The sequence below is a fragment of the Meles meles genome, chromosome 21 (genome assembly GCF_922984935.1).
Source record: "Meles meles chromosome 21, mMelMel3.1 paternal haplotype, whole genome shotgun sequence".
NCBI classification, from domain to species: Eukaryota; Metazoa; Chordata; class Mammalia; order Carnivora; family Mustelidae; genus Meles; species Meles meles.
In genome coordinates, this window is record NC_060086.1 from 18,701,113 (window position 1) to 18,724,595 (window position 23,483).

Sequence of the window (23,483 nt, forward strand, 5' to 3'; positions counted from 1 at the left end):
CAGAGCTATCTGGAAACAGTTGGTAGAACAGTGACTAGAGTGGTGTCTAGATACAGCATGACTTAAGGAGGAAAAGAATTCCAGTTGACAAGATCATGATGTCTGTGTTTTTCTTGGAAATTTTACAGCTGAATAGGACTCCAGATGACTGGGCTTCCCTTACTTAGAAAGGGATTTTCAAGAGGTGGGCTGGACAATCTTTTGAACTATTAGTAATTTAGATACTGGTATTTTATCTGTTATTTTTCAGATTGAAGTCCTAGGTGATCTTTCCTTTCAGTTGGTACCATTTTATAAATGAAGCCTCTTAAATTGTCTATTTTATCTTCTTTTTTCTTTGGATTTCATTTGTTTATTTGACAGAGAATGCCTGTGTGCCTGGAATTGAGCACACACAGTGGGGGGGGGCTTGGGGGGACTCGAGGAGGTGGCACGGAGAGGGGGAAGCTGACTCCCCGCCCAACAGGTCGTCTGATGTGGGGCTCAGTTCCAGAACCCTGGGATCATGACCTAGGCCAAAGGGAGATGCTTCACCAGCTGAGCCCTCCAGGTGCCCCTGTATATCGGTACTTCCAAAAGTCATTGATCTAATAATGAATTTCATGAGAGAGGATATGTCTGATGGGTTGGAATGTTCTGGTCAATAAGAATTTGTGCCTTTTTAAAGTTGGTAACTCTTAAACATTTCAGGAATAGAACACAAACTTCGAGAATCTATCAATTCTCAGTGAAAAGAGAGACTAATGCTGAACTGCAAGTTGGCTTCTAAAGAGATTTACATGCAACCTTCCAAAATCCATACCTAGTTGTAAAAACATTTGCAAACAGGAAATGTCCTATTCAGACATGAGTAAATTTAGTACACAGCAGCATGTTGATCCCTAACTGGGGAACTTTGGCTAAACTTAGTGTTGGGCCTAATCGTATTTGTTAAATCAGCTAGTGGTAACTTGAATCATTGGGATCCTCTCGTGGTTTTGAAAGGTGTATTTTCAGAATTAATTTTATTCAGAACATGCTCAGAAGATTGTAGAAGGATATTTGCTTTGTTCTTCTCAGTGACCAGTGTAATCTTTACTTTTCAGTTTCGTTTTGCAAGCCCCAGAAGCTTGCTTTGTTTCCAGTTCATTGATTCTTGTCAAGTAAATAGATCAGTAGGCCTAATTAGTTTTTCCTATTCGTCCGTCCTTTATCCTGTCCCTCTAGTTTTATATGAAATACTGTTTTAGAAATGAGGATTGTATTTGTAACTCTTTACTTTCTCAAGTGTCTTCTCTATACAGTGAAATTTAAATTTGTAGTAGTTTTCTCCAAAGTTTTAGTACTAGTATGTTGAAGTGTTGGAAAGTCTTTGAAATTCTAACATAATGACAGATATATCTGGACTATTTTGGTGTCATTTTAGCTTTTCTAACTCTAGTGCAAACAAATTAGATTTGTGAAGAAAGAGGTGTTGTGAGCTAAACTGATAACTTGGCATTCATGGGTGGTGTCTGCTACTTATTCTTTCGTCATCAAAAACTCTCTTACCGGGGCGCCTGGGTGGCTCAGTGGATTAAGCCGCTGCTTTCGGCTCAGGTCATGATCTCAGGGTCCTGGGATCGAGCCCCGCATCAGGCTCTCTGCTCCGTGGGGAGCCTGCTTCCTCCTCTCTCTCTGCCTGCCTCTCTGCATACTTGTGATCTCTCTCTGTCAAATAAATAAATAAATAAAAAAACTCTCTTACCTTTATGCAATTGAGCAGATCTGTCTAGATGATAAAAAGTAATCTACAGAATGCGATTTTATTGTATTTTTTTTAATATTTTTTTCTTTCCATTAAAGAACAGGCTTTTGGGCTGGTGGATTGTCCTTTTGAGTAAGAATATTTTTGTTAGCAGATAAATCAGACTTTTTCTATAGGTCCGTTCTGGAGGATTATAATTTGACCTTCAACTTGGCAGATATTTGTATTAAATTGTGGAATACTGTTTATTGTATATGAATGAGCACATTTTTAAGTTTTGCCTCTTTAGAACCAAGAAAGCAATCTCGGCCTCCTCTCCTTTGCAGCAAAGAACAGCTGATGAATGCAGAGCAGTTTGTGCCATTTTCCACTCGAATTTCTATGACTTTGTTCATGTAACCCGGAAATTCCTTTTAATTGTTAGTTTAAACCTTTTTATCGCTACTCAGCCCCAGATCTAAGAAACTAACCAACCCAAGCCATGGAATTTTAAAAAAAGAAGGCTTCTGGCAAGTGGCTGTTGGTTTCCCTTTCTTCCCTTCCCCCTCTGGCTTTTCAAGACTCAGGGATTCAGCAGTGGTGAAAAGAAGTGCCACCTCTCCCTGTGTCCAGCCCCACAAAAACTTTCAGATGCTATGAAGCAAGAAACAGCGAAGTAGAATATTGTTCGCTAAACTTAGCCTGGCTGTATTTTTTGCTGGATCAGATACTGATGTGAAGATGGGGAAGAAGAGTAAGATTTTACTCTGCTCTAGGGAATGTAAGAGCACAGTGACCCCCAAATTACATAAAGTTGTAAAGCAGTTAAATCTATGAACTCTTCCAGCCATCCAGAAAACCCCTTTATGCCTTGGTGAAACCCTGATGGTACAGATTGTTTCTGAAAAGATGCATGTTAAAATTTATGGGTTGTGTTTTGTGTGTGTGTGTGTGTGTGTGTGTGTGTGTAATGGTAGTTACGGTATTGATCCTAAATGTAAATTTTAGATTTCTTAGTTGTTGTGTAATGGTGTGTAATTTTGAACTTAATTTTGATTCTTTCAAATGACTAATAAGGTTGAACATCTTTCATGTGCTTTGCTGTTTATATATATATTTTTGGTGAAGTGTCTGCATGAAACTTATACCAATATTTTTATTGGTTTGTTATTTTACAGTCAATATTCATTATTCACAGATTCTACATTTGCAAATTTTCATACTTGTGAAAGTGTATTAGAAACTGAAATCAATACTCAGTAGGATTTGCATACATTCATCTTTGCAGAACAGTGAACAATTTGAGTCACACAAGATGCGTGTTCCCAGGAGAGGTCAAACAGTCACCCTCTACCTCACTGTTTTAGCTCTCACGCTCAAGTTTACTTTTGACAGACTGTATAATGCAATGCTCTTCACACTTTTTTGTGTGTTTTGTTGGTGATTTCATTGATTAAAATGACTTTCAAATGTAATACTGAAATGATGTGTAATGTTCATGAGTGTAAGAAAGACACAATATGCCTTACAGAGAAAATGCATAAGCTAGGTAAGTTTTGTCCAGATATGAGTTATATAGTGCTATTGGCTATTATTTCAATTTTAATTATTAACATTGTGCATTAAATAAGGTGTCTTAAAACAGAAACACACATAAAACAAGGTTTTGTATTGATTAGCTTATGAAAATGTTTCAGTCAGAGACTCCTTAGCAACCTAAACCTATAGATCCCCTAGGAAGAATGTTCTCTGTTCAGTAATTCAGTGTGTGTGACGACTCCACAGACAGTACTAACATAAATAATGATAATCAAGTGTACTTACTTTGAGCATTCTTCATATATTCTGGATATAAATCTTCTGTCTGATATGTAATTTGCGGAAACTCCCTGTTTGTGGCTTGCTTTTTAATTCTCTTTACCGAGAAAGAGAGTAAAGAGCAAAGTGTTCTTTTTAGAGTAAAATATTTTAATTTTGATGTAGTTTAATTTGTAGATTTTACTTGTGGTTTATGGGTCTGCTTTTTGTGTGGTATCTGAGAAGACTTTGTCTGAAATGAGGTCATAAAGATTTTCTCCTAGGCTTTCTTTAAAGAGTCTGTAGTTTTGCGTTTTATGTTTGCTTTATGAACTGTTTTAATTTTTCTATGCATTGTGAGGTATAGGTTGACATTCCTTTTATTGAACATGCATGTCTACTCATTCCAAAACTATTTGTTGAAAAGATTGCCTCTTTGCTATTGATTTACTATTGTACTTTATTTAGCATAATGTTTAGAGAAATAAGTTTGATCTTGAAGAAAAAATGATGGTAATGATAGGTATAAAATCAGTTTAAACTAGCTTCACAGTTTGTATGACCGATCTTGATGAATCTTGGCATCCATGCCCTGAAAAATGAATCCGTGCTGTCCCCACATCACAGAGAAGGACACGGAGGGTAAGAGAGGGGAAGTAATTTTCCAGGCAAAGAGTAGAAATTGGAAGAATGGAAACTGGTCCTGTTCTCCTCCAGAGGCTCAATTGTCAACTCGTTTTTTTTCCCATTTCCTTAATAAACATTTACTTTTTAGACTATGAACCAGTGCTACATTCTGTCCCTCCAGGATTCTCCCCAGGACCCATCAGAGAGGGCTCTGGGGCCAGATTCTCCCTCCCTGTTCCAGGAGCCCCGGGTGACTCCTTCTGTCTGTTCAACAACCAGGACACAGAGGTCTTGGGGGGGACCCTTCCTTGGCCATGGGAGTCCACCTCTGCCTGGCTTTTCCACGCCCTGCTGGAGGGTGAGGTCAGGGTCAAGGGTAGTGAGGTGGCTGGGGAAGGAGAAAGAGGCCGAGGGTATCCCAGCCTGGTGATTCCACTTACCTGCCAGACCATTCTTCCCAGCTCCATCCAGCATCCCATTGATCTGTTGCTGCTGCAACAGATCAGATCCCCGCCAGCACCAGCAGAGGTGAGGGGGAGATCTGCCCTGTGGGGACCCAGGAATCTTGTAAGATGCCTCCAGCCCTTTCCACGGCTGCCCAATCCCCCATTCCTTCCAGGGAGCCCCGGATCTCTGTTCCCCAGTCCTGTAGGATCCCTCACTTGCTCACCTTTCCCAGGGTCTAGGAATCTCTCAGTCTCACCAGGGGCCCAGAGCTCTCCCCTCAGTTCATGGGGTCCTCCTGCCATCTGGAGCCCGAGAGCTGATGTGAGCAAAGGGCAGGGCATAGCACAGGCCTGAAACAGGAGGGACCTGTGGTTGTCACCCGGGCTGCCATTAAGAGCTGTGAGACATGAGGCACCGGATCTCCGAAGACACTCAGCCCATGGAGATGATGACACCAAGGTCTATGTGTTCTCAACATGTGGCTTCTTCTTGTCCTCTGCACAGTTATGGAAACAGGTATGGACACTCTCAGTTCACTGAAGGAAATGAGCACTGGGCCAAACAGCAGGTAAGGAGGACAGCTGGATCTCAAACTCTAGGCTCCCGGCTTGTTTCCAGAGGCTACAAAGAGTTTCATAGCGATATGCCCGAGTTTTCATGGTGTGAGTGACCACCAAGGAGCCAACACCGATGCAATCGCATGAGGGTTTATTTGACAAGCTTAAGCTTGGGCCCAAGTATACCCGAAGCAGTGGAGTAGGGACTTGGACCCTGAACCAGATTACAGTCAGAGTTTTTAAAGGCAGAGTAGGGGTAGACTCAGCGGTGGGTGAGGACAAAGTGGGTGTTCAGAAGGGCTACCAGGGTAAAGAAGACTGTCAGGATATTGGAGGCTTGGTTATTATCAAGCCAAGGCCGTTTTTCCTTCAAATGAGGCACTAACATGAAGATAGTTGGGAGTTTCCTGGTGGAATGTCACATTCCTCCTATCAAGCGTCCTTGTTAGTGAGATTTAGCACTGGGACATTTGTGAACCAAGGGAGACTCCTGTCCTGCAGGATTGTGATTTCTACAAGTTAACTATTTGTTCACACATACTACCAAGGAGAGAGGAGCAGGTGGGGGGGGGGGGGGTGCAAGGTGCCAGCTTTGGCTTTGTCAAGATGGCTGTACTTATGTCAGGGCTAGACTCGAGGTGGGTACAGCCTTGGTTTTCTTGACCTCCACAATGGATAGGAGGCTTACTCTGGCTTTGGGGACACCTCCTCAACTCCATGACTGATCTCACCTGTTTGAGGCCCCCAAACTCTGTTCCCTGCTTCTTTCCCTGCTCCCAATTCCAGATCTAATCAAGGTGACACTGGCCATCTTTCATGGACGTCCCGGGTCCCCCTCACAGGCTGGGCCTCTCTCCTGTTCACTTTTGGGCTAGTCTGACTCCACCCCTTCCATAGCTGGTCTGTCCTTTCACAACCAGGGCAGCCCAGCTCTGGGACTCTTGAGGTGGACAGCAGCATCTAAGCAGAATTTTACTTTGTTTTGTTATCCTTGTTTTGTTGCTGGCTTGTTTTTTATGGTTTCCATATATGTATGTTTAAGATGTTCTCCTAACTGAGGGTGGTGGGAGTGGAAGTGGGTGGGAAGGATGGGGTGGCTGGGGGATGGACATTGGGGAGGGTATGTGCTTTGGTGAGTGCTTGAGTTGTGTGAGACTGATGAATCACAGACCTCTACCCCTGAAACAAAAAATACATTATATGTTAATTAGAAAAAAAAGCTGTTGTTCTATTTAAGCAATACTAGAATGGTTCCTGTTTACAAGAAATTTACATAATGATAAAGTGGTGCTTTGTAGAGTACTGATATTCAGCTGTCTTGGGCCAGAAGGAGTTGAGGAAACATTGTGAGTGTCCTAGGGAGACACAATTTAGGAAGTTCAGCTCAGGACAGGGCCCAGGAGAGATGATAAGAAGGGGTTTGTCGAGTCTCCTGGGTCCCTGGCCCTGCCCACCTGCTTGGCTGTCCCCACCCAGCACATCTGGAGCTGCCAGCTCCCTGGGTGTTGTCCTGGATCCGCCAGGGGAGAAGCTGGTGAAAGTCTTCTCTTAAAATGCTCTCGTTCCTGGAGGTCCCAGGAGATGCCATGAGAGTCTGATCGGATTGTTTCCCTGTGAGGTTCATCATGTAAAGCCGGAGCTAGTGGGTAGGAGGGTCACAAAGAGAAGCGACAGATCTACTCTGTTGGAGGTGTTCAAATGTCTCGGCCAATTAGGGGTGGTTTTGAGACCATGCAGTCTTCTCACACTAATACCGGAGGATATTCCAGCCCAGAAGACATATTTGATTACAATTGTATCATGCTCCTATCATTCCATTCCAGTGTTGCTCTTTTTATTTCTTATTTCCTTTTTTTTAAAGATTTTATTTACTTATTTGACACACAGAGAGAGAGAGAGATCACAGGTAGGCAGAGAGGCAGGCAGAGAGAGAGAGAGGAGGAGGCAGGCTCCCCGATCAGCAGAGAGCCCGATGTGGGGCTCGATCCCAGGACCCCAGGATCATGACCTGAGCTGAAGGCAGAGGCTTTAACCACTGAGCCACCCAGGCGCCCCCCGAAGGCAGAGGCTTTAACCCACTGAGCCACCCAGGCACCCCTCTTTCTATTTCTTTACTCCTGTTCCATTGATAGAGGTACTTCTCAATTTCTAAACACATGGGAATTTCTAGTTCGCTTTTTAGTAGTAATTTCTAACACATTATATCACCATAACATGCTCTGTTGTTGTCTGTGATTTCATGCTTCTGAAAAAAAAATTGAAATTTCCCTTATGGCTAAAGTAAGTTGGGCGCATTTTTGTAACGGTCTCCTATGTGCCTAAAATCGGTGGATGTGGTCAGATGTATGGAGACAGCTATGGGATTCAGATGGTTTGCCATCAAGATCTACATCTTAGGGGCGCCTGGGTGGCTCAGTGGTTTAAGCTGCTGCTTTCAGCTCGGGTCATGATCTCGGAGTCCTGGGATCGAGTCCCACATCGGGCTCTCTGCTCAGCAGGGAGCCTGCTTCCCTCTCACTCTCTCTGTCTGCCTCTCTGCCTAATAAATAAATAAAATCTTTAAAAAAAAAAAAAAAAAAAAAAAAAAGATCTACATCTTAAATAAAATCTTTAAAAAAAGAGAGGACTGGAACCTCCTCTTCTGATTGTGTATTTGCTTATTGTTGCAGTTTGGTCCTCCTTTGCTTTCTATGTTGTTCAGCCAGTGGCTCTCAGATGGGAGTTTGGAAAGGAAGGAGGGAGTGCCCAGAAGAGGGAACAGGGACCTGGGTTGGAGGGAGCAAACAAGAAGGATGGCCAAAGTTCCAGAGAGGACCTGTCGTTGGGATGGCACGTGGTGGGGTATCACATGGGAAGGGGCTTTGTACCAACGAGGTCACCTGTGGCATCCATGTTGAGCTACTAGGGGCAAAGGCAGCTGATTGGTGGAGAGATTAAAATGGTTCTAGGTTGCTAAGGAAACGTTCAAACCCGGGAAGGCTTGGTGGAGGATGGATTCTCCACACCAACTGCTCCTGAGAGTTCACTTTACCTGCTAATGTGTCCTACAGACCTTGTGCTTTACTAACCTGCTGACCTCCTAACCTTTGTGAACCTTGCTCCTTCGCCTCAAGTATTTAATTTGACCCTGACCCCTTCTCCTGACCAACACCTTCCCCATCCTACCCTCTATTTCCTCCCTTTTCCCATCCCTAATTACCACCCTGTCCCCTCCCCACCCCTCCCTAAGGCCCCACCCCTCCTTCCACTTCCCCCCAGCCATCTTCACCTCCTCCCTGGGCCCACAGTGCCCCTTAAAAGGATGAGGGCACTCTGGCTCCTCTTGCTCCAGTGTCCCAATTCACAAACCCAAATGTGAATAACTGTGACACTTCACTGGTGTCTTCCTCCTCCTCCTCCTCCTCCTCCTCTAACTTGTGCCTTTCCCATTTACCTCTGGAGAACCGTCCTTGCTGTAAGTATATTAATATACCTTCTGTACTTTCATTCATAAATAAGCAGAAAATTTTATAGTCACTGAGCATTTTTTTATTTTTTTATAAACATATAATGTATTTTTATCCCCAGGGGTATAGGTTTGTGAATCGCCAGGTTGACACACTTCAAAGCACTCGCCATAGCACATACTCTCCCCAATGTCCATAATCCCACCCCCCTAGTCACTGGACATTTCTATGTCCATTCAGTACTACAAATTTCCCTCTAATATGTCAATTTTGATTATCACCTAGATTGATGTAGTTTTAAATTTCTACTGAAGTGCCTTCTAGATCCATATGTTCTTTTTCTTTTTAAGTTCAAGAATAATTGGCAAACAGTATAATGTGAGTTTCAGGTGTACAACATGACTCAGCAATTCTGTACATTTCTCAGTGCTCACACCAGAAGTGAATTCTTCTCCTTCACCTCTTTCACCCTTCCCTCCACCCACCAGCCCTCCCCACCATGTTCTCTTTAGAAGTGTGCTGGTGAATCTCCATTTTTGGTCATTCCCAGTTATCTTTCTGTTCTCGATCTCTAGTTTGACTCATCTGTGGTCTGAGAACATAGTTCCTATGGTTTTTATTCCTTTGGTGGTTCACATGTGTTGCATGGTCCGGAATATGGGCTCTCTCGGTGACTGTTCCATATGAGCTTGAGAAGAATGTCTATACCTGGTTGTTGAATGAAGTATTCTGCCGATGTTAGTGGATGCAGTGGATGGGTGATGCTGGTCAGTTCACCTGCGTTCTCATGGAACTTCTGTATCTCTGGGTCTGTCAATGACTGATAAGAGGGTTTTGAATTCTCCAGCTGTAGGAATGGATTCATCTGTTCCCACCAGCAATATTTTCTGTTTCTGCTTCATGTGCTCTGATACTCTGTTGTTGATGCATGCGCATTAGAAATTGTTGTGTCATTTTGGAGAAGTGACCCCTTCCTCATTGAAATAATGCCCATCATTAATCCTGACGGTTTTCCTTACTCTGTGGTGTGTTTTGAAGGATCATTTCACTGGCCACAGGTTTCTAGCTCGATGTTCCTTTAAACACTGTAAACATTTCATCCTTCTTGATGGCATGGTTTCTGAAAAGAAGTGTGATGTTCTTATCCTTCTTCCTCTGGAGTAAGGTGTTACTGCTCCCCTCTCTCCCTTCCCCCACCCACTCCCAACCGCTGCTCCAGATTTCCAGAACTGTTTCTTTGTGTCTAATGATCTGTAGCTGAATATTCTAGATTAGGCATCATCGGTGTTTTTTGTTCGTTGTTTGTGTGTGTGTTTTGGTATTTATCCTCTCAATGTTTTCATTTTCCTGGATCTTGATTTGGTAACTCCATTAATTTTGTACAATGCTCTGTCATTATTGCTTCAAATATCTCTCCGTCCATTCTCCTACAGGAATAGGTATTCCTGTTACATGTGTGTTACACATTTTGTAATGACCTACCAATCTTGGATTTTCTGTGCTGTCTTTGTCATTTTTGTCTCTGTGTTTCTTTTTTGGAAGTTTCTACTGGACATTCTTTACTGTTAATGAGTCTTTCCTCTGGTTTGTTTTGAGCCTCTTCAAAAGGCCAGCACAAGCACTCTTGATTTCTGTAATGGTGGTGTTGTCTGGAATCATATTACAGCCTTAGAGTTTCACATCTCTGCCCACATTTACCATCTCCTCTTCCTCTTGTGCACTTTTCCCTTAGACCCAGTATCATACATCGAAGAGACTTTAAAGTCCAGCCTGCTCTCCCCATCACTTCTGCCACAGGAAGTGTGATTCTCGTGCTTGCTGTCATGGTTTTTACCTGCAGTATGCCTTGTAGGGTTGTGTTGAAAGCCAGATACTGTGTCCTGGTAAAGGAAGTGAGGTAAGTGGGAGTTAGGGTGAGGTTTTCTGCGCCTCTGGCTCGGGGTTAGACTGAGGTCCTCGCCGGTGAGACAGGGAGGAGGTGGCACTGGAGTGATTTCCCTCAGCTCTGTGGCTTAGTCTTTGGGAAACCCCCAGTTAGACTCTGGAGACATGGTTTCACTTGAGGGCAGACCCTTCTGAGAAGAAAGAGCTCTTTTGAGGTTCTTTCTACAGATCCTACTGTCCAATGATAGTCCGCTGAAAGTGTTTCCTGTGTCAGGATCCATTGTATGAGGGGACAGATCAGAGGAGGATGGCCACGTGGGCAGATGATTGAAAATCACACCCCGTGTTGGGTTTTGTCTGATGCAAACAATTGTCCCTCACAGACAACAAGTGGAAGAAATGCAAGATCAGCTGCAGGAGTCCAAGCTCACCTTCAATCACAAGGTAACCTGAGTTGTGTCCGACACACTGACCCCCTGGCGCCCCCTGCAGGTAATGGTAGTGGCCCTTAGAGCCCTGAACATGGGCTTTCGGTGTGTTGGCTTTTTTTCAGATCGCAGTTCAGGAGAGGAATGCTCTGGCTAACTGGGTAAGTGTTTTCTTTTTCCTCGTCTTCATTTGGGGCACAGTCAGGCACAACTGAGTGTGGGTGTGTTTTTCTCCCACAGATGAAGGCTCGATATTGGGAAACAAGGATGATGCAGCAGAGCAGGGAGAACGCCTACCTGAAATACAGGTGTGAGAGTTTGACGTGCGTTTTTTCGGGTGTTTGCAGAGGTTACGGCTATGCTGTTTAGTGCCTAGGAGAGGACGTGGTGTTGTAATTCTTAGAGATGTCCATTCTTTTTCTGTGTTCAAGACTACGCATGATGGAAAGGGAGACGCTGCCTGTGGGATCCATGAGGCGTGAACCGATGCCACGAAGGCCTGTGTTGCAGAAGCCTGTGTGGCAAGGTAGGGAACACGATGTGAAATGCAGCAGCCTGATTTCTGCTGTGAAACCACATGTTGTCCTTCCCATTCCTGTGGGTGATCGCTGTGTGTCCTGGAGAGAATCACAAGCCTGCAGGTTGTCTGAAGGGGTGACAGGAGGGTGCTTTCCTCATATGCCCCCAGGCAGCAGGACACTTGCCCCTGTGACAGGTGGAGCTCATGCCCCTCCACTCCTTACCCCCTGCTACCTTCTTCAGAAGAGCTGAGCCTGAGAAGGTGGGAGCTGAGTGCCCTTCCCACCTTGACTCAGTGGTCAAGACTTGGCAAAAAAAAAAAAAAAAGACTATTTGAAAAAGGGCAATTATTAACTCGTTATGGAGGTTCCTATATTTTTGTTTTATTTGTAATCTATAAGACCATATTCAGCAACGAAACATATTTTACTCCTCTCACGTTATCGGTGCAATGCCATAGCTTTATTGCTCAATCTGCCTATGTTTTCTTTGTTCGTGACTATACAAATGTCAAAGTCTGTTTCTTCCCTGAAATGTTTACTTGTTGGCCAGGCACACATGCTAGGTCTCATCTGCAGGATGGACAAATGAACCATCCACCTGTGGCCTGAGAAGAGAACGTGGGCCGTTCATGTTGGGGGTTTGTGGATGTCACACACGCAAGGATATTCTCACTTAGATGTTTAATCTATGAAAAAAAGTGATTTTGCCTGATGTGTGTTGAGCACCCCAATTTTAGTGTTGATTTCCAGCCAGTTGTACCCCTACCTGTCCACGCGTGATGGTTTACTTACAGAAACACCAGAACCAGGGCCCTGGAGTGTCTCCGGCAAGAGTCAAGTGACTGGTGTTTCTCCTCGCAAAGGGGTCACTTGAGTCACGGGTGAAATCCTCTGATAAGGGACCCAAGTGAGGGAAAAAGTATGGGGGAGGAAGGCATGGAGGGCATGCAAACCACAATAAACCTCTGAGCTTTGTCTGATCCAGCACCTAGACCGGTTCACAGGATGAACAACAGCACCAGCCCTCAACGGGACCCATTGATGTCTACGGTAAGTGCCATGGGCGTTTTCAGTTGTGTCCTTTTCTGAAGTGGATTGCAGTGTGGACAGCTCCCTGTCCTGGCCTTGTGGCTGTTGTGTGTGTCCTGTGATCATCCCTTTCAGAGTGCACGCTGTTCACCCAGGAACCTCCGGGCTGCTCCATTAGAGATCATCAATTTCGTGCTTACTCCCAAAGCTGTAGATGCTTAGAGGCACATGTTGGTTATCACGGATGCTTACCTCATGCATGTGTATGTGTGTGTGTGTGTGCGTGTGTGCACACGCGCGTGTGTGCGTGTGTGTAAATAACTCGAGGAGGATGACATCTCACTCCACAGTGAAGTTGGCTAGTCCGGCTGACTCCTTGTGGTTTGCTTTCCTGCGGGAGCAGGAGCATTTTTGATTTTCGTGTCAGGAGGCTAACCTGGGAGGATGTCTGCAGATGTCCTCACAGATGGAAAATAGGAAAAGCCAGGACTGCCTCACACTTGGGCCACATGCTTTGGGCAGCTTGAGTGTTGGTGGAGAAGATGAGCTGTGACCTCCCATGCGTCTCATCTGTGTGGATGAAGACATGAGCTGGAATCCCTCCAGTGGACTGCTGGGTGAGATGATGGTGAACTCTGGCAGATGCCAGAGGCGTCATAGAAAATGCCTCCTGGAGCAGCAGCCCCGAAGAGGGAATCCTGGGTGACTCCCTGCAGGCCCCACACCTCACACGTGTTTCAGTTGTGAGGGGCATGAACGTTTTCTAGAATGATGCAGCTCTCCTGGAAGGTGGCATTGGAGAAGGAGCCGGGTGCTGACAGCTCTTTGTTTTGGTTCCTTTTCTTGTGTTGCAACTTTTGTCTGTTTTACTAAAATATTTTCTTGTCTGTTCTGCAGGTCAGTAGAGGTGTGAGAGAGTTTCCTCATTGCCCAGGGCCTTTCCATATGCCCTACAACATGGGGCGGAATGTACCAGGCTTCCCTCCTCCTCATCCACCTCCGCAGTGGTGGGCATGGGGGCCTCAGCCACACTTCGTTCCTCCACCACATGGTGAGATGATCTGAATTGACGTGAGTCGTAAAGCTTATTCATAGTTGAACCCCTTCTGTCAGTGGAGAGGATGGAGAGGTCGTACCACAAGGCATTGCAGTGCAATGATAAGCCCGAGTGAGGACATGGTAACATTCCTCCACTTTGGGTGGACGTCCTTCTCATGGACTGTCTGGTTCACCATACAGAACGGGGCAGCAGGTGTCTGCCGTGGAGAAGAAAAGTGACATTTCACAGAGGACAGACATAGAAGCATTGCCCAGGTGCACTACGCGGGCATGATGTTTTGGGCTCTGGGCTGGATGAAGCACAACCTTCATATCACTCTCACATGTGGAGGCCCCAGTTGTTTAGCATTATAGATTAATTCTGGAAACATCTGTTCCCTTGGCAGAGTGGTCATATCCATGATGGTGAGGGACAGTTCTCTCCTTTCACAGGGGTCAGGGGAGTCCTGTGAGAAACACGAAGGATATGCCAGAGGGAGAGAGGCGGAATAGGCTGGGGCAGCAGCAGAGGGTTGGCTTGAATCCTGTGTGGTCATCACCGTTCTGAATCCACCTCCACCCCTTCTTGAGCTTCCTTTCCCTTCAGAAGCCTGTGGTGCTCAAGGGAACAATAGCAGCCCCATGCCCAAGGAGGTCCCAGAGAAAAACCAAGTAAATACTGGGGTGTTTTCAGTTGTACCCATTTCTGGAGTCCTGTTCCTCTCCGGGCAGCACAGTGTCCTGACGTGTGTCTGTTGGGTATCTCCTGGGATCCACGTGTGGTGTCGTTTCCTGTTCAAAGGGACAAGTGTTTGTGGGGAGCTTACAGGTGTCTCTGTTTCCAGATCATCACCTTGCAGTTGTGTTGGTGGAGCAGAGGCAGTGTTTGTGCTCAGGGCTTGACATTCAAGGGGAAACCGGGCTGGGGACACAATAAGATTCTGAAGTTCCTCAGGACACACGTGCGTGGGCCTGCCTGTTTGCACACATGGAGCAGTTGGCAAGTGCCATTGTTGGGAAGGAAATGTCTCCTTTGCACAATGGCAGACATCTGTCTCTTATATCGTGCACATCCAGCATCTGCATATGTCGTTCTGGGAGGGATGAAACACCTCTCACTTCATCTGCAGTGTGTAGAGTTTGAGCTCTCATTTCCTTAGTTGTGTAAACCCCTGAAACAGGGCTGTGATCCCTTCACTGATCATTAGTGTAGGGGTCTGCCATTCTCCTGTGCATTCTGGAAAATTGTGGGAAATGCTCTTGTCAGGTCTGGGAGGTGAGAATGAGAAACAGTGGCTGATGCTGGTGGCTGGTGTAGAGGGTTCATTGGAATGTTGCTCAGTCACTTCCAGGGGGAGAAGGTTCTGTCTTTTCTATGGCGTGTGTCAGATACGGATGCTGGAGCATCCTCCACAAGGACCAGCGGTGCTGCCCATGGGCCTCTCATGTCATGACGGAGTGAAGGTCGCTACGGACATGGTAACTTTCTTCCAGTTTTTCTGTAGATAGAATTGATGGACCTTGTCTTCCAGTCATACTGAGGGGGTTGGCTGGTCCCTTGTGGTGACAGAGAGCTGCCCTTCTCTGAAAGCTGATCACAGTAGGTGTGTGTGCACACTTGGTACAGAGATGACACTCTGTGCTCTGGGAGGGATGAGGCCTGCTCTTAATGTGAGGAATTGAGGGTGTGTGTCTGAGGGAAGGGAGGGACACACTGATGAAAGGACATAGACGGTGCGTTCCGTATAAGGGAAGAACCAGAGATGTATCCAGAAAGAAGGGAGGGATTCCCGAGTCACAGAGAAACAGGAGGTTGTGGATGCTGAGAAGCCTGGAGGTGCTCAGGGAGAGCGTGGGCTTCTATCAGGGAGTGTGAGGCCATTTCTGGCAGGCCAGCAGCTTGAGAGTGAGTGTGAGGACACCGCGTGGTCCACACCGACTGCTGCATGTGTTCACTCACACAGTGTGGATCACACCATTATTTGTCTCAGAATATTGTTTTTACTATGAAGCCATTCATTCAGAGTCTGTGAAAAGCATTATTTCCCTGAATTTCTGAAGGCTCTGAACCATGTGAAAGACTTGTGGAGATTTGGGAAATTTAACATGGTCTTTGGGGATTCTTGTCTGGCTGACTTTATGTCCCAGTGAGAAAAAGTGAAGACAGGACTGAGAACCGGTGAAGGATGGCTGCCCTCCCCTTAGCCTGAGACAGAGTGTTAGTGGGGGAGTCCTTGTTGACCAGGAGCCGCTCTAGCTGGAGCCCTGTCACCAGGTCTCTGCATCTTCCTGCAGCCGTGCACCTTCCCCGGCCGTGCACCTTCCCCGGGGCTTCAGTCCCAGTGTTCTGTGGATTTGCCTGTGTTCCTGATTTCTCAACCCAAATACCAGCTCTCAGTGGGGCCTTCTCTGGGCCTCAGCTTTTTTTAAATTTGTGATAGAGCATACTGGATTCTGAGGTCAGTAGAGCAGTAGGAGTTGAAGTACATAAAGAACCTGCAGGGGCCCCTGGGCAGCTCAGTCGGTTAAGCAGCAGAATCTTGATTCCTGCTCAGGTCATGATCTCAAGCTTCTGAGATTGAGCCCCAAGTCGGGCTCGCTGCTGAGTGTGGCGCCTGTCTGTGATTCTCTTTCTCCCTCACCTTCTCCCCCATCCCTCTTCACTCACAAGTTTGTCCTTTCACAGTCTCTGTCTCAAAAAGAAAAAAAAATAATTGGCAAAGTGTCTGGGCTCTGACCATTCACTGTTCTCACATTTAAATGAAATTACCTCCATGCCAATGAGCGTCAAAATATGTTCATTTAAGTCAACAAAATACACTAAGAGTGTAATACCTCAGCCCAGATAGTGGCAATTCTCATTTCAAAGATAAAGCAAAGAGGCCCCTTTTCTTATTAAATTTCAGGTCCTTGCCACAATGAAGTAAAAGATAGTTAACAGAACGGGTACAATCAGCGATTTATATGTGAGATGTGAAGACAATTCATTTCTATTACATATAGACTCGCAGAGGCGGCCACACACTCAAGTGTTCATCCTCAGATACACTATGGGAGGCAGAGAGCATTTGGGAAAACATAAGGTCCCATTGTACTAACCCAAATCCTTTTGCCTTACAGGCTAATCATTTTGTAATCTAAAGACAGCCTTGACCTCCAACAACCAGGCTCCTATTAGTTTGTATTTAGCAAAGATATGAATGCTTTCTGCCTGGTGGTCTGAATGCTTTCCCTGCCCATCCTGTCCCCTGTGATTTATCTCTCCTGGTATCCCCCCAATAAACTATTACCGGTTCTGTCTCTGTGTCAGCGTCTGCCTTCAGGAGGACCTACAGTCCCTCTCTTTCGAGCAGCCAGGGTGAAGCCTTCAGACACAGATAACACACTGGCAGCCATGGGGTGATGGAGGATAGAGCAAGATTACCCTTCGTGGTACCTCTACCGCAAGGGACCCCAGGAATCCTTCTGGGGAGGGGGCCCAGCTCGAGTATTAACTCCGGAGACAGATCCTCTTGAGCACATGGACCCTCCTAGTTTAGGGGGTTAGTGATCAGCAAGACAGGTGGCTGTCCCCAGGCAGTGGTCTGCTCTGACAGCAGACAATGAGGTGTCTGGAGAGGCCCTGAGAAGCTGGTGAGGTGCTGAGAACCTGGAGGCCCTGCATTAATCCAGGTTTTGTGCAGGGGTTTCACCTTACCAGCTGTTCCCCAACTCAAGGGGAGCCTTGAGTGGAGCAGATGGTGACAGTTTTCTTGGTAAGACCCATGATGCCCCACAATCCTCCCACAGTTTTCCTGTTGAGGAATGGACATGGCAGAGGTCAATGACAGGAGACCCATCCCTTCCTCAGCAGGAGGAGTTGGGTGTTTGCTCCTGTCAGCTTTTAGGCCCTTTTTGCCAATCCCTTCTGCAGCAGAGCTGCTGCATCCTGCAAAGCCCTCCTTCTTCCCAGGTCATGGACGCAGCCGTCCTCTAGGAGCTTTGGGGTCATGGCTGGGCCACCGAAGTATCAAGGCCATTCTGTCCACATGCTGCCCAGGAGAGGCTGGTAACTGCACTGTGGCAGTCAGGGTCAGCCTGAACAGCCTTTATAAATGGGATTGTCACGCCCTGTGCAGGGCCTGGGCCGAATGAGGGCAGGAGAGAGGGGGAGACAGGAGAGGTGGTTCCCTGTGGTGTTCCTGGACAGAGCCACACAGAGTGGAAGGACTGAGGGTCTGCGGAGTGATAAAGAGACTGTCAGGGTAAGACATTGAGGGAGTGGTGGGGGGATTGGGCAAGTGCTAGCAAGGGAGAAGAAGTAAGGGAGACAGGGTAGAGAGAAGCAGAGACAAGAAGTTCAAGGATGAAAAGAGGCTGCTGGTCTAGGTGTGTGGAGGTGGAGCATGGACCATGGTGGAGGAGGTCTAGGTAGGTGCTCTGATCATTGGGACCAGAGAAGGTGGGAATCCTGGACATCAGATTTCCCTGAGCCCACAGCTCAGACCTCTCTGGGGCTGAGCTGTGCAGAGGTCGTTTCACTTGGGAAGATGGACGCACCTCTTTTTGCATGGAGTTGTGGGGCCAAGCCTCAGGATCCTTCAGGGGGAGAGACAGCACCCTCTGACCTTCCAGCTGAGATGCCATGACTTGCGGCATTGCCGGGATTCCCAGGGTGGCCAGCAGAGGGAACCTGTGCACCTCCAACAGAAAGGAGGCGGCTTCTCTGCGTGTGCAGCCATGGCCAGCAGAGGGCGCGCCATCGGCTTTTCGGACCCAAGGGGCCTCAGCAGGAAGGGCTTCTGTAGCTGCCCAGGGATCCAGCTCCAGTCTCACTGCCCCGGGATAGAGAGCCAGAGCTGTATTTCCAGCCGGTTGCCCCGACAGCCTGGGAGATCTTGGGGGCTGTGCAGCAACTTGTTGCCTCCTGAGGTGTGACAAAGAAGATGCCCTGTTGGCTGAGTGCTGAGGAGGGGGCTCTGGGAGCTTCTCCAGGAGGTGCTGGTAGGTGGGACGTACAGGTGCTTACATATTGGGGCTCTTCCCAGGGTTTGGTCCTCATTGTCCCTGAGGGCATTGGAAAAGACCCTATTTTACTCAGGGGTCTCAGGGATTGAGAGGTTAGGGGACACTGAATCAGAAATGCTGTGGTTGGTTTGTTACCGATGCCGACTTGCTTCTGGGTGAAATGGTGACTGAGCTTCAGAGGAACTGGAGCTACATTGGGTTGGGACAGGAATGCAGGAACTGCTGACCTTCAGGACCTTCTAGAAGGAGGAGCTAGGGTTCCCCTCTCTGAGTTCTGCTAGACCCAGTGCCCCAGGTAAAAGCACAGACTGTCCTGTACTGAACCATACTTTTATTACTTTATTATTTTATTATTGTTTCCAACAATGTTACAGTAGTTGGAAATCAAGTGAAAAATTGACAGGTACCCGATACCATAAACTTTCCTTCTTTTAGAGTTAAATTCACAAGGAAAACAGGAATTGTTTTATGTATCCTTTCCAGTATTCACTGGAAGGAAACTCATCAATAATATCTTCAAAACGTGCCTTTTACCTCATCTCCTTTTCTCCGTTTTCTTTTTTAATGATTTTCTTTTTTAAAAATATTTTATTTATTTATTTGACAGACAGAGATCATAAGTAGTCAGAGAGGCAGGCAGAGAGAGAGGAAGAAGCAGGCTCCCTGGTCAGCAGAGAGCCCGATGCGGGGCTCAATCCCAGGACCCTGAGATCATGACCTGAGCCGAAGGCAGAGGCTTTAACCCACTGAGCCACCCAGGCGCCCTTTTTTTAATGATTTTATGCAAGTACGGTGGTGAAGAGGGAGAGGCAGAGGCAGAGGGAGAAGGTGACTCAACACTGAGTGGGGACCCCAACGTGGGACTCGATCCCAGGATCCTGAGATCAAGACCTGATCCACCGAGGTGCCTCTGCTTACCTCCTTTTTAACTGAGATTTGCCATGTTTTCTGATTTTCTCATGAGCCGGAAACAATCTTCAGCACTTTTAAATTGGTTACAGTTCAGTAAGAGCTCTTTCACAGGATTCCACTGAGACTTCTTCTGTTCAAAGTGTGAAGACCACTTCTCAATATATGGAAGACTGTACTAAGCAAAATTTGTGAATCAGTGAAGAAAAGGCTGCTGCTATTTGTTGAAGATATTAACATAGATGCTTAGTTCCACTGATTCATGCACTTCCCACTTTTTTCTTTTCCTTTTTGCTTATTTGTAATTCAGATATCATACTCATAGCTCTTCCTGAGTTTTCCATGCCTCACACGTACAAGGCTCCTTTGTGACTTGTAAGGAAAACAGACCTTCTGGTGAGCATGCAGCTTTGTGTCCCTTCAGGATTTTTTGTTTACATCTCTATTAACTTTTCCCACCCATTTGAAACTATCATGCCACCTTGGCATATTACAAAAGAAGTGTAATCTATATGCATCCATAAGATTTCATTTAATTATAGTATATTTCTTTATTTGAGATTTTCTCTTTATGACTAAGGCCTGAGAATATCTCCCAAGTTCATTGAATTTGCAAAAAGCATATATCCTAAGTAAGAAATTTTGAAAGTTTTCGTATTGGAATATGGAATATGAAAGATGCATGTTTGCAACTCCTAAATGGAGATAATGTCCCTGTTAAGGTTATTTGCTGAACAAGGTGCAAGTGGACATAATCATTGTGAGGGAAGAAATAATGTCTTCCATTCTCTTCCAAACATGCTGCAGTTACTCCATTATCTTATGTCTGGATATGGGCAATTATTTTTGCTTTTCAAATTTTTATTTAAGTTCTACTTAGTTAACATACAGTGTATGGATATAAGCAATATTACGACGGTATCCTTTTTTTAAACCATTTATTAATTTCATACATTAACATATCATTTTTTCTTCTCCATGCTAAGAAAACCAACAAATGTGTCATCAGTTTTTATGACCCAGCTCTATGTTTTGAGGATTTTATTTATTAATCTGAGAGATAGAGAAAGAGAGAGCATGCATGGAGGGGGTTAGGCAGAGGGAGAATCAGACTCTGCTGAGCAGGGAGCCTGCTGCATGGCTAGATCCCAGGACCCTGAGACAGGACCAGAGCAGAAGGCAGGTGCTTAACTCCCTGAGACACCCAGGCGCACCCTTCTGACATTCTTAATATGACATCTCTTATAATTGAAGCTTTTCCTCACTGATGGGCTGTGTCTGTTTTCCCATCAATAACCAAGGGGTAGCATTTTTCTTTGAATATTCTCAATGTTCCATGTCTAACATAATGTTGTAGTAGCATTACAAATTCTTTTTGGATTTTGTTATACAAATAAGACTAGATCTTATTATCACTATATGATTAGGCATATAGACACTATAATAGTCTATAATACTCTAAGTTCAGAATCCTTCCAGAGTATGGGCTTTCAATATATTCTTGTGATCCCCTAAGATGTAAATTGTTTATTGCACAAAACATGACATCTAAATCACTCCCAAAATATTCTTTCATTTTAAAACATTTTTTTTTAATCTGCTACAAGGCACAACGGAATAAATGATGAGTTTGCATAATTTTTGAACTTTGTTTTGAAAAAAAAAAAAAAACCCTTCTTGATGAAATATTACGTCTTCATTGTGACAGATTCTGTTTCTATTCTGTGGTATCAGTGAGCCCAAGATGGCCCCTGTGTATTGGCAGGCTACAACCCATGAGCTAAAGACCTGTGGCTGGTGCCTAAGTCAGATTTGATTTCTACACATCCAGTCTTTTAAAAACATCACCCTGGAGAGCAGATGTTTAGGTATTGATTGCCGATCTGAGTTCCATACATCGTGAAAATGTGAACAACATTTCCTTATCATAAATAAAGTCATTGAGTCAATCAAGCAATCCAGATTAACCCTTCAGCTCTAAAAGACCCTGAACAACTGTTGGCCTTCTAAATCCCTGATGCAGAGACCGCCGCCCCCCCACCACCACCAGCAAGCTGTAGAAAGGTATTACTTAGGTTCATGTGTACCCAGTTCAATGTCCCCGGTATTGGAAGGATTAATACAGTGATGGGCCACCCCTCTTGCAAACCTGTGAGTCCCCCAAGAAAGGGGGTTGAATGTTACTGCCACCTCATGGTCACATCTTTTTCCTTCAGCCTGAAACTCATTGAACTCACTCTACATCCTTCCAGTCTTGAAATGTCTTTTTAAATTGGAAATATTTGATTGTCCTCTTATTGCTGAAGAGGATGAAGGGGAAGAAGAGAAAAACGAGGTATCCTGAGAACAAGTGAGCCAGCCAACATGAAACACTTGGCCACATGTAATTTTTTGAACAGGTTCAGCCTTGGTGTGAAATATCATATCCTCTATTTTTCATTTTTTGAGGAACCTCCACACTGTTTTCCAAAGTGGCTGCACCAACTTCCATTCCCACCAACAGTGTGAGAGTGTTCTCCTTTCTCCCAACTTCCCCAACACTTGTTGTTTCTTGGCCTTGTCAGTTTTTGACATTCTACCTGGTGGAAGGTGGTATCTCTGTGTGGTTTTGATTTGGATCTCCCTGATGGCTAATGATGATGAAGATTTTTTTCAAGTGTCTGTTAGCCATTTGTATGTCTTCTTTCCAGAAGTGTCTGGTCATGTCTTTGGCCCATTTTTTTGACTCGATAATTTTTTTGGGGGGGGGGGGGTGTTGAGTTTGAGAAGTTCTTTATAGATCTTGGATATCAGCCCTTTGTCTGTAGTGTCATTTGCAAATACCTCTTCCCATTCTGGGGGTTTCCTCTTTGTTTGTTGACAGTTTTCCTTTGCTATGCAGAAACTTTTGATCTTGACGAAATCCCAAAAGTTCATTTTCACTTTTGTTTCGCTTGCCTTTGGAGGTGTGTATAGCAAGGGGTTGTGGCTGTAGTCAAAGAGGTTGCTGCCTGTGTTCTCCTCTAGGATTTTTTTTTAAAGATTTTATTTATTTATTTGAGAGACAGAGAGCACAAGCAGGCAGAGAGGCAGGCAGAGAGAGAGGAGGAAGCAGGCTCCCTGAGGAGCAGAGAGCCCAATGTGGGACTCGATCTGAGGACCCTGGGGTCATGACCTGAGCCGAAGGCAGAGGCTTTAACCCACTGAGCCACCCAGGCGCCCCCTCCTCTAGGATTTTAATGGATTCCCGCCTCAGTTTGAGGTCTTTTACCGAGACATTTCACGACAGACAACAAAGTGATGTTTGGCAGCATGGGTGAAATAGGTGATGGGGATGAAGGAGCTGCTTGTCCTGATGAGCCCTGGAGAATGCATGGAAGTGTTGAATCACTCTGTTGTATTCCAGAAACCAATATCACACTGTATGTGAACTATAGTGGAATTAAAAGGAAATAGTTGGCAAACTGTGTTAGGTGTATGGAAATGTTCAGTCCTGTCTTTCCTATTTGGTTTTGTTGGTAAATCTTAACCTCTTATGAAGTGAGAAGTTTATTAGTAATCATTGTTTTTTATTTTTAACACATAATCTTGCATAATTAGCCCTACCATTACTTATTAGTAATTGACACCTAATCTCTTCTATTGTTTTATTTATTTATTTATATTTTTAAAAAGATTTTATTTATTTATTAGACACAGAGAGATCACAAGTAGGCAGAGAGGCAGACAGAGAGAGGGGGGAAAGCAGGGTCCCCGCTGAGCAGAGAGCCTGATTTGGGAATCGATCCCAGGACCCTGAGATCATGACCGAGCTGAAGCCAGAGGCTTAACCCACTGAGCCACCCAGGCTCCCCTACTGTTTTATTTAAATAATAGTATTTATGTTACAGAAATTGAGTAATACACAATATAGAAATCACAGAAAGAGCAATTACGGATCTTTTATGTTAAGGTAAAACATATATAACATTATGTATTCTATCATAATGTAGTTTTCTAATCTAGAATGGATGTGTCATCACATGGCGCTCTGTGAAGTTGGTGCCTGCCATTCCAGTGGCTAATTATTCATAGGGAGAAAAATCATGGTTGTAATACTAGAACGATTA

At 45.2% G+C, this 23,483-nt stretch overlaps 2 protein-coding genes across 7 annotated transcripts in view; one reads left to right on the forward strand and one right to left on the reverse strand.

Annotated features, from left to right (window-relative positions):
• LOC123933496 (transport and Golgi organization protein 1 homolog) overlaps positions 1-23,483 on the reverse strand; it is a 482,235-nt gene that overhangs the window by 231,940 nt on the left and 226,812 nt on the right. The window lies entirely within an intron of this gene.
• On the forward strand, positions 10,849-13,363 carry LOC123933499 (transport and Golgi organization protein 1 homolog). Its single transcript, XM_045992738.1, has 7 exons — positions 10,849-10,907; positions 11,017-11,052; positions 11,132-11,199; positions 11,323-11,417; positions 12,398-12,462; positions 12,896-13,058; positions 13,339-13,363. The coding sequence occupies exons 1-6, from the start codon at positions 10,863-10,865 to the stop codon at positions 12,992-12,994; spliced, it is 408 nt and encodes a 135-aa protein (XP_045848694.1). The 5' UTR covers positions 10,849-10,862; the 3' UTR covers positions 12,995-13,058; positions 13,339-13,363.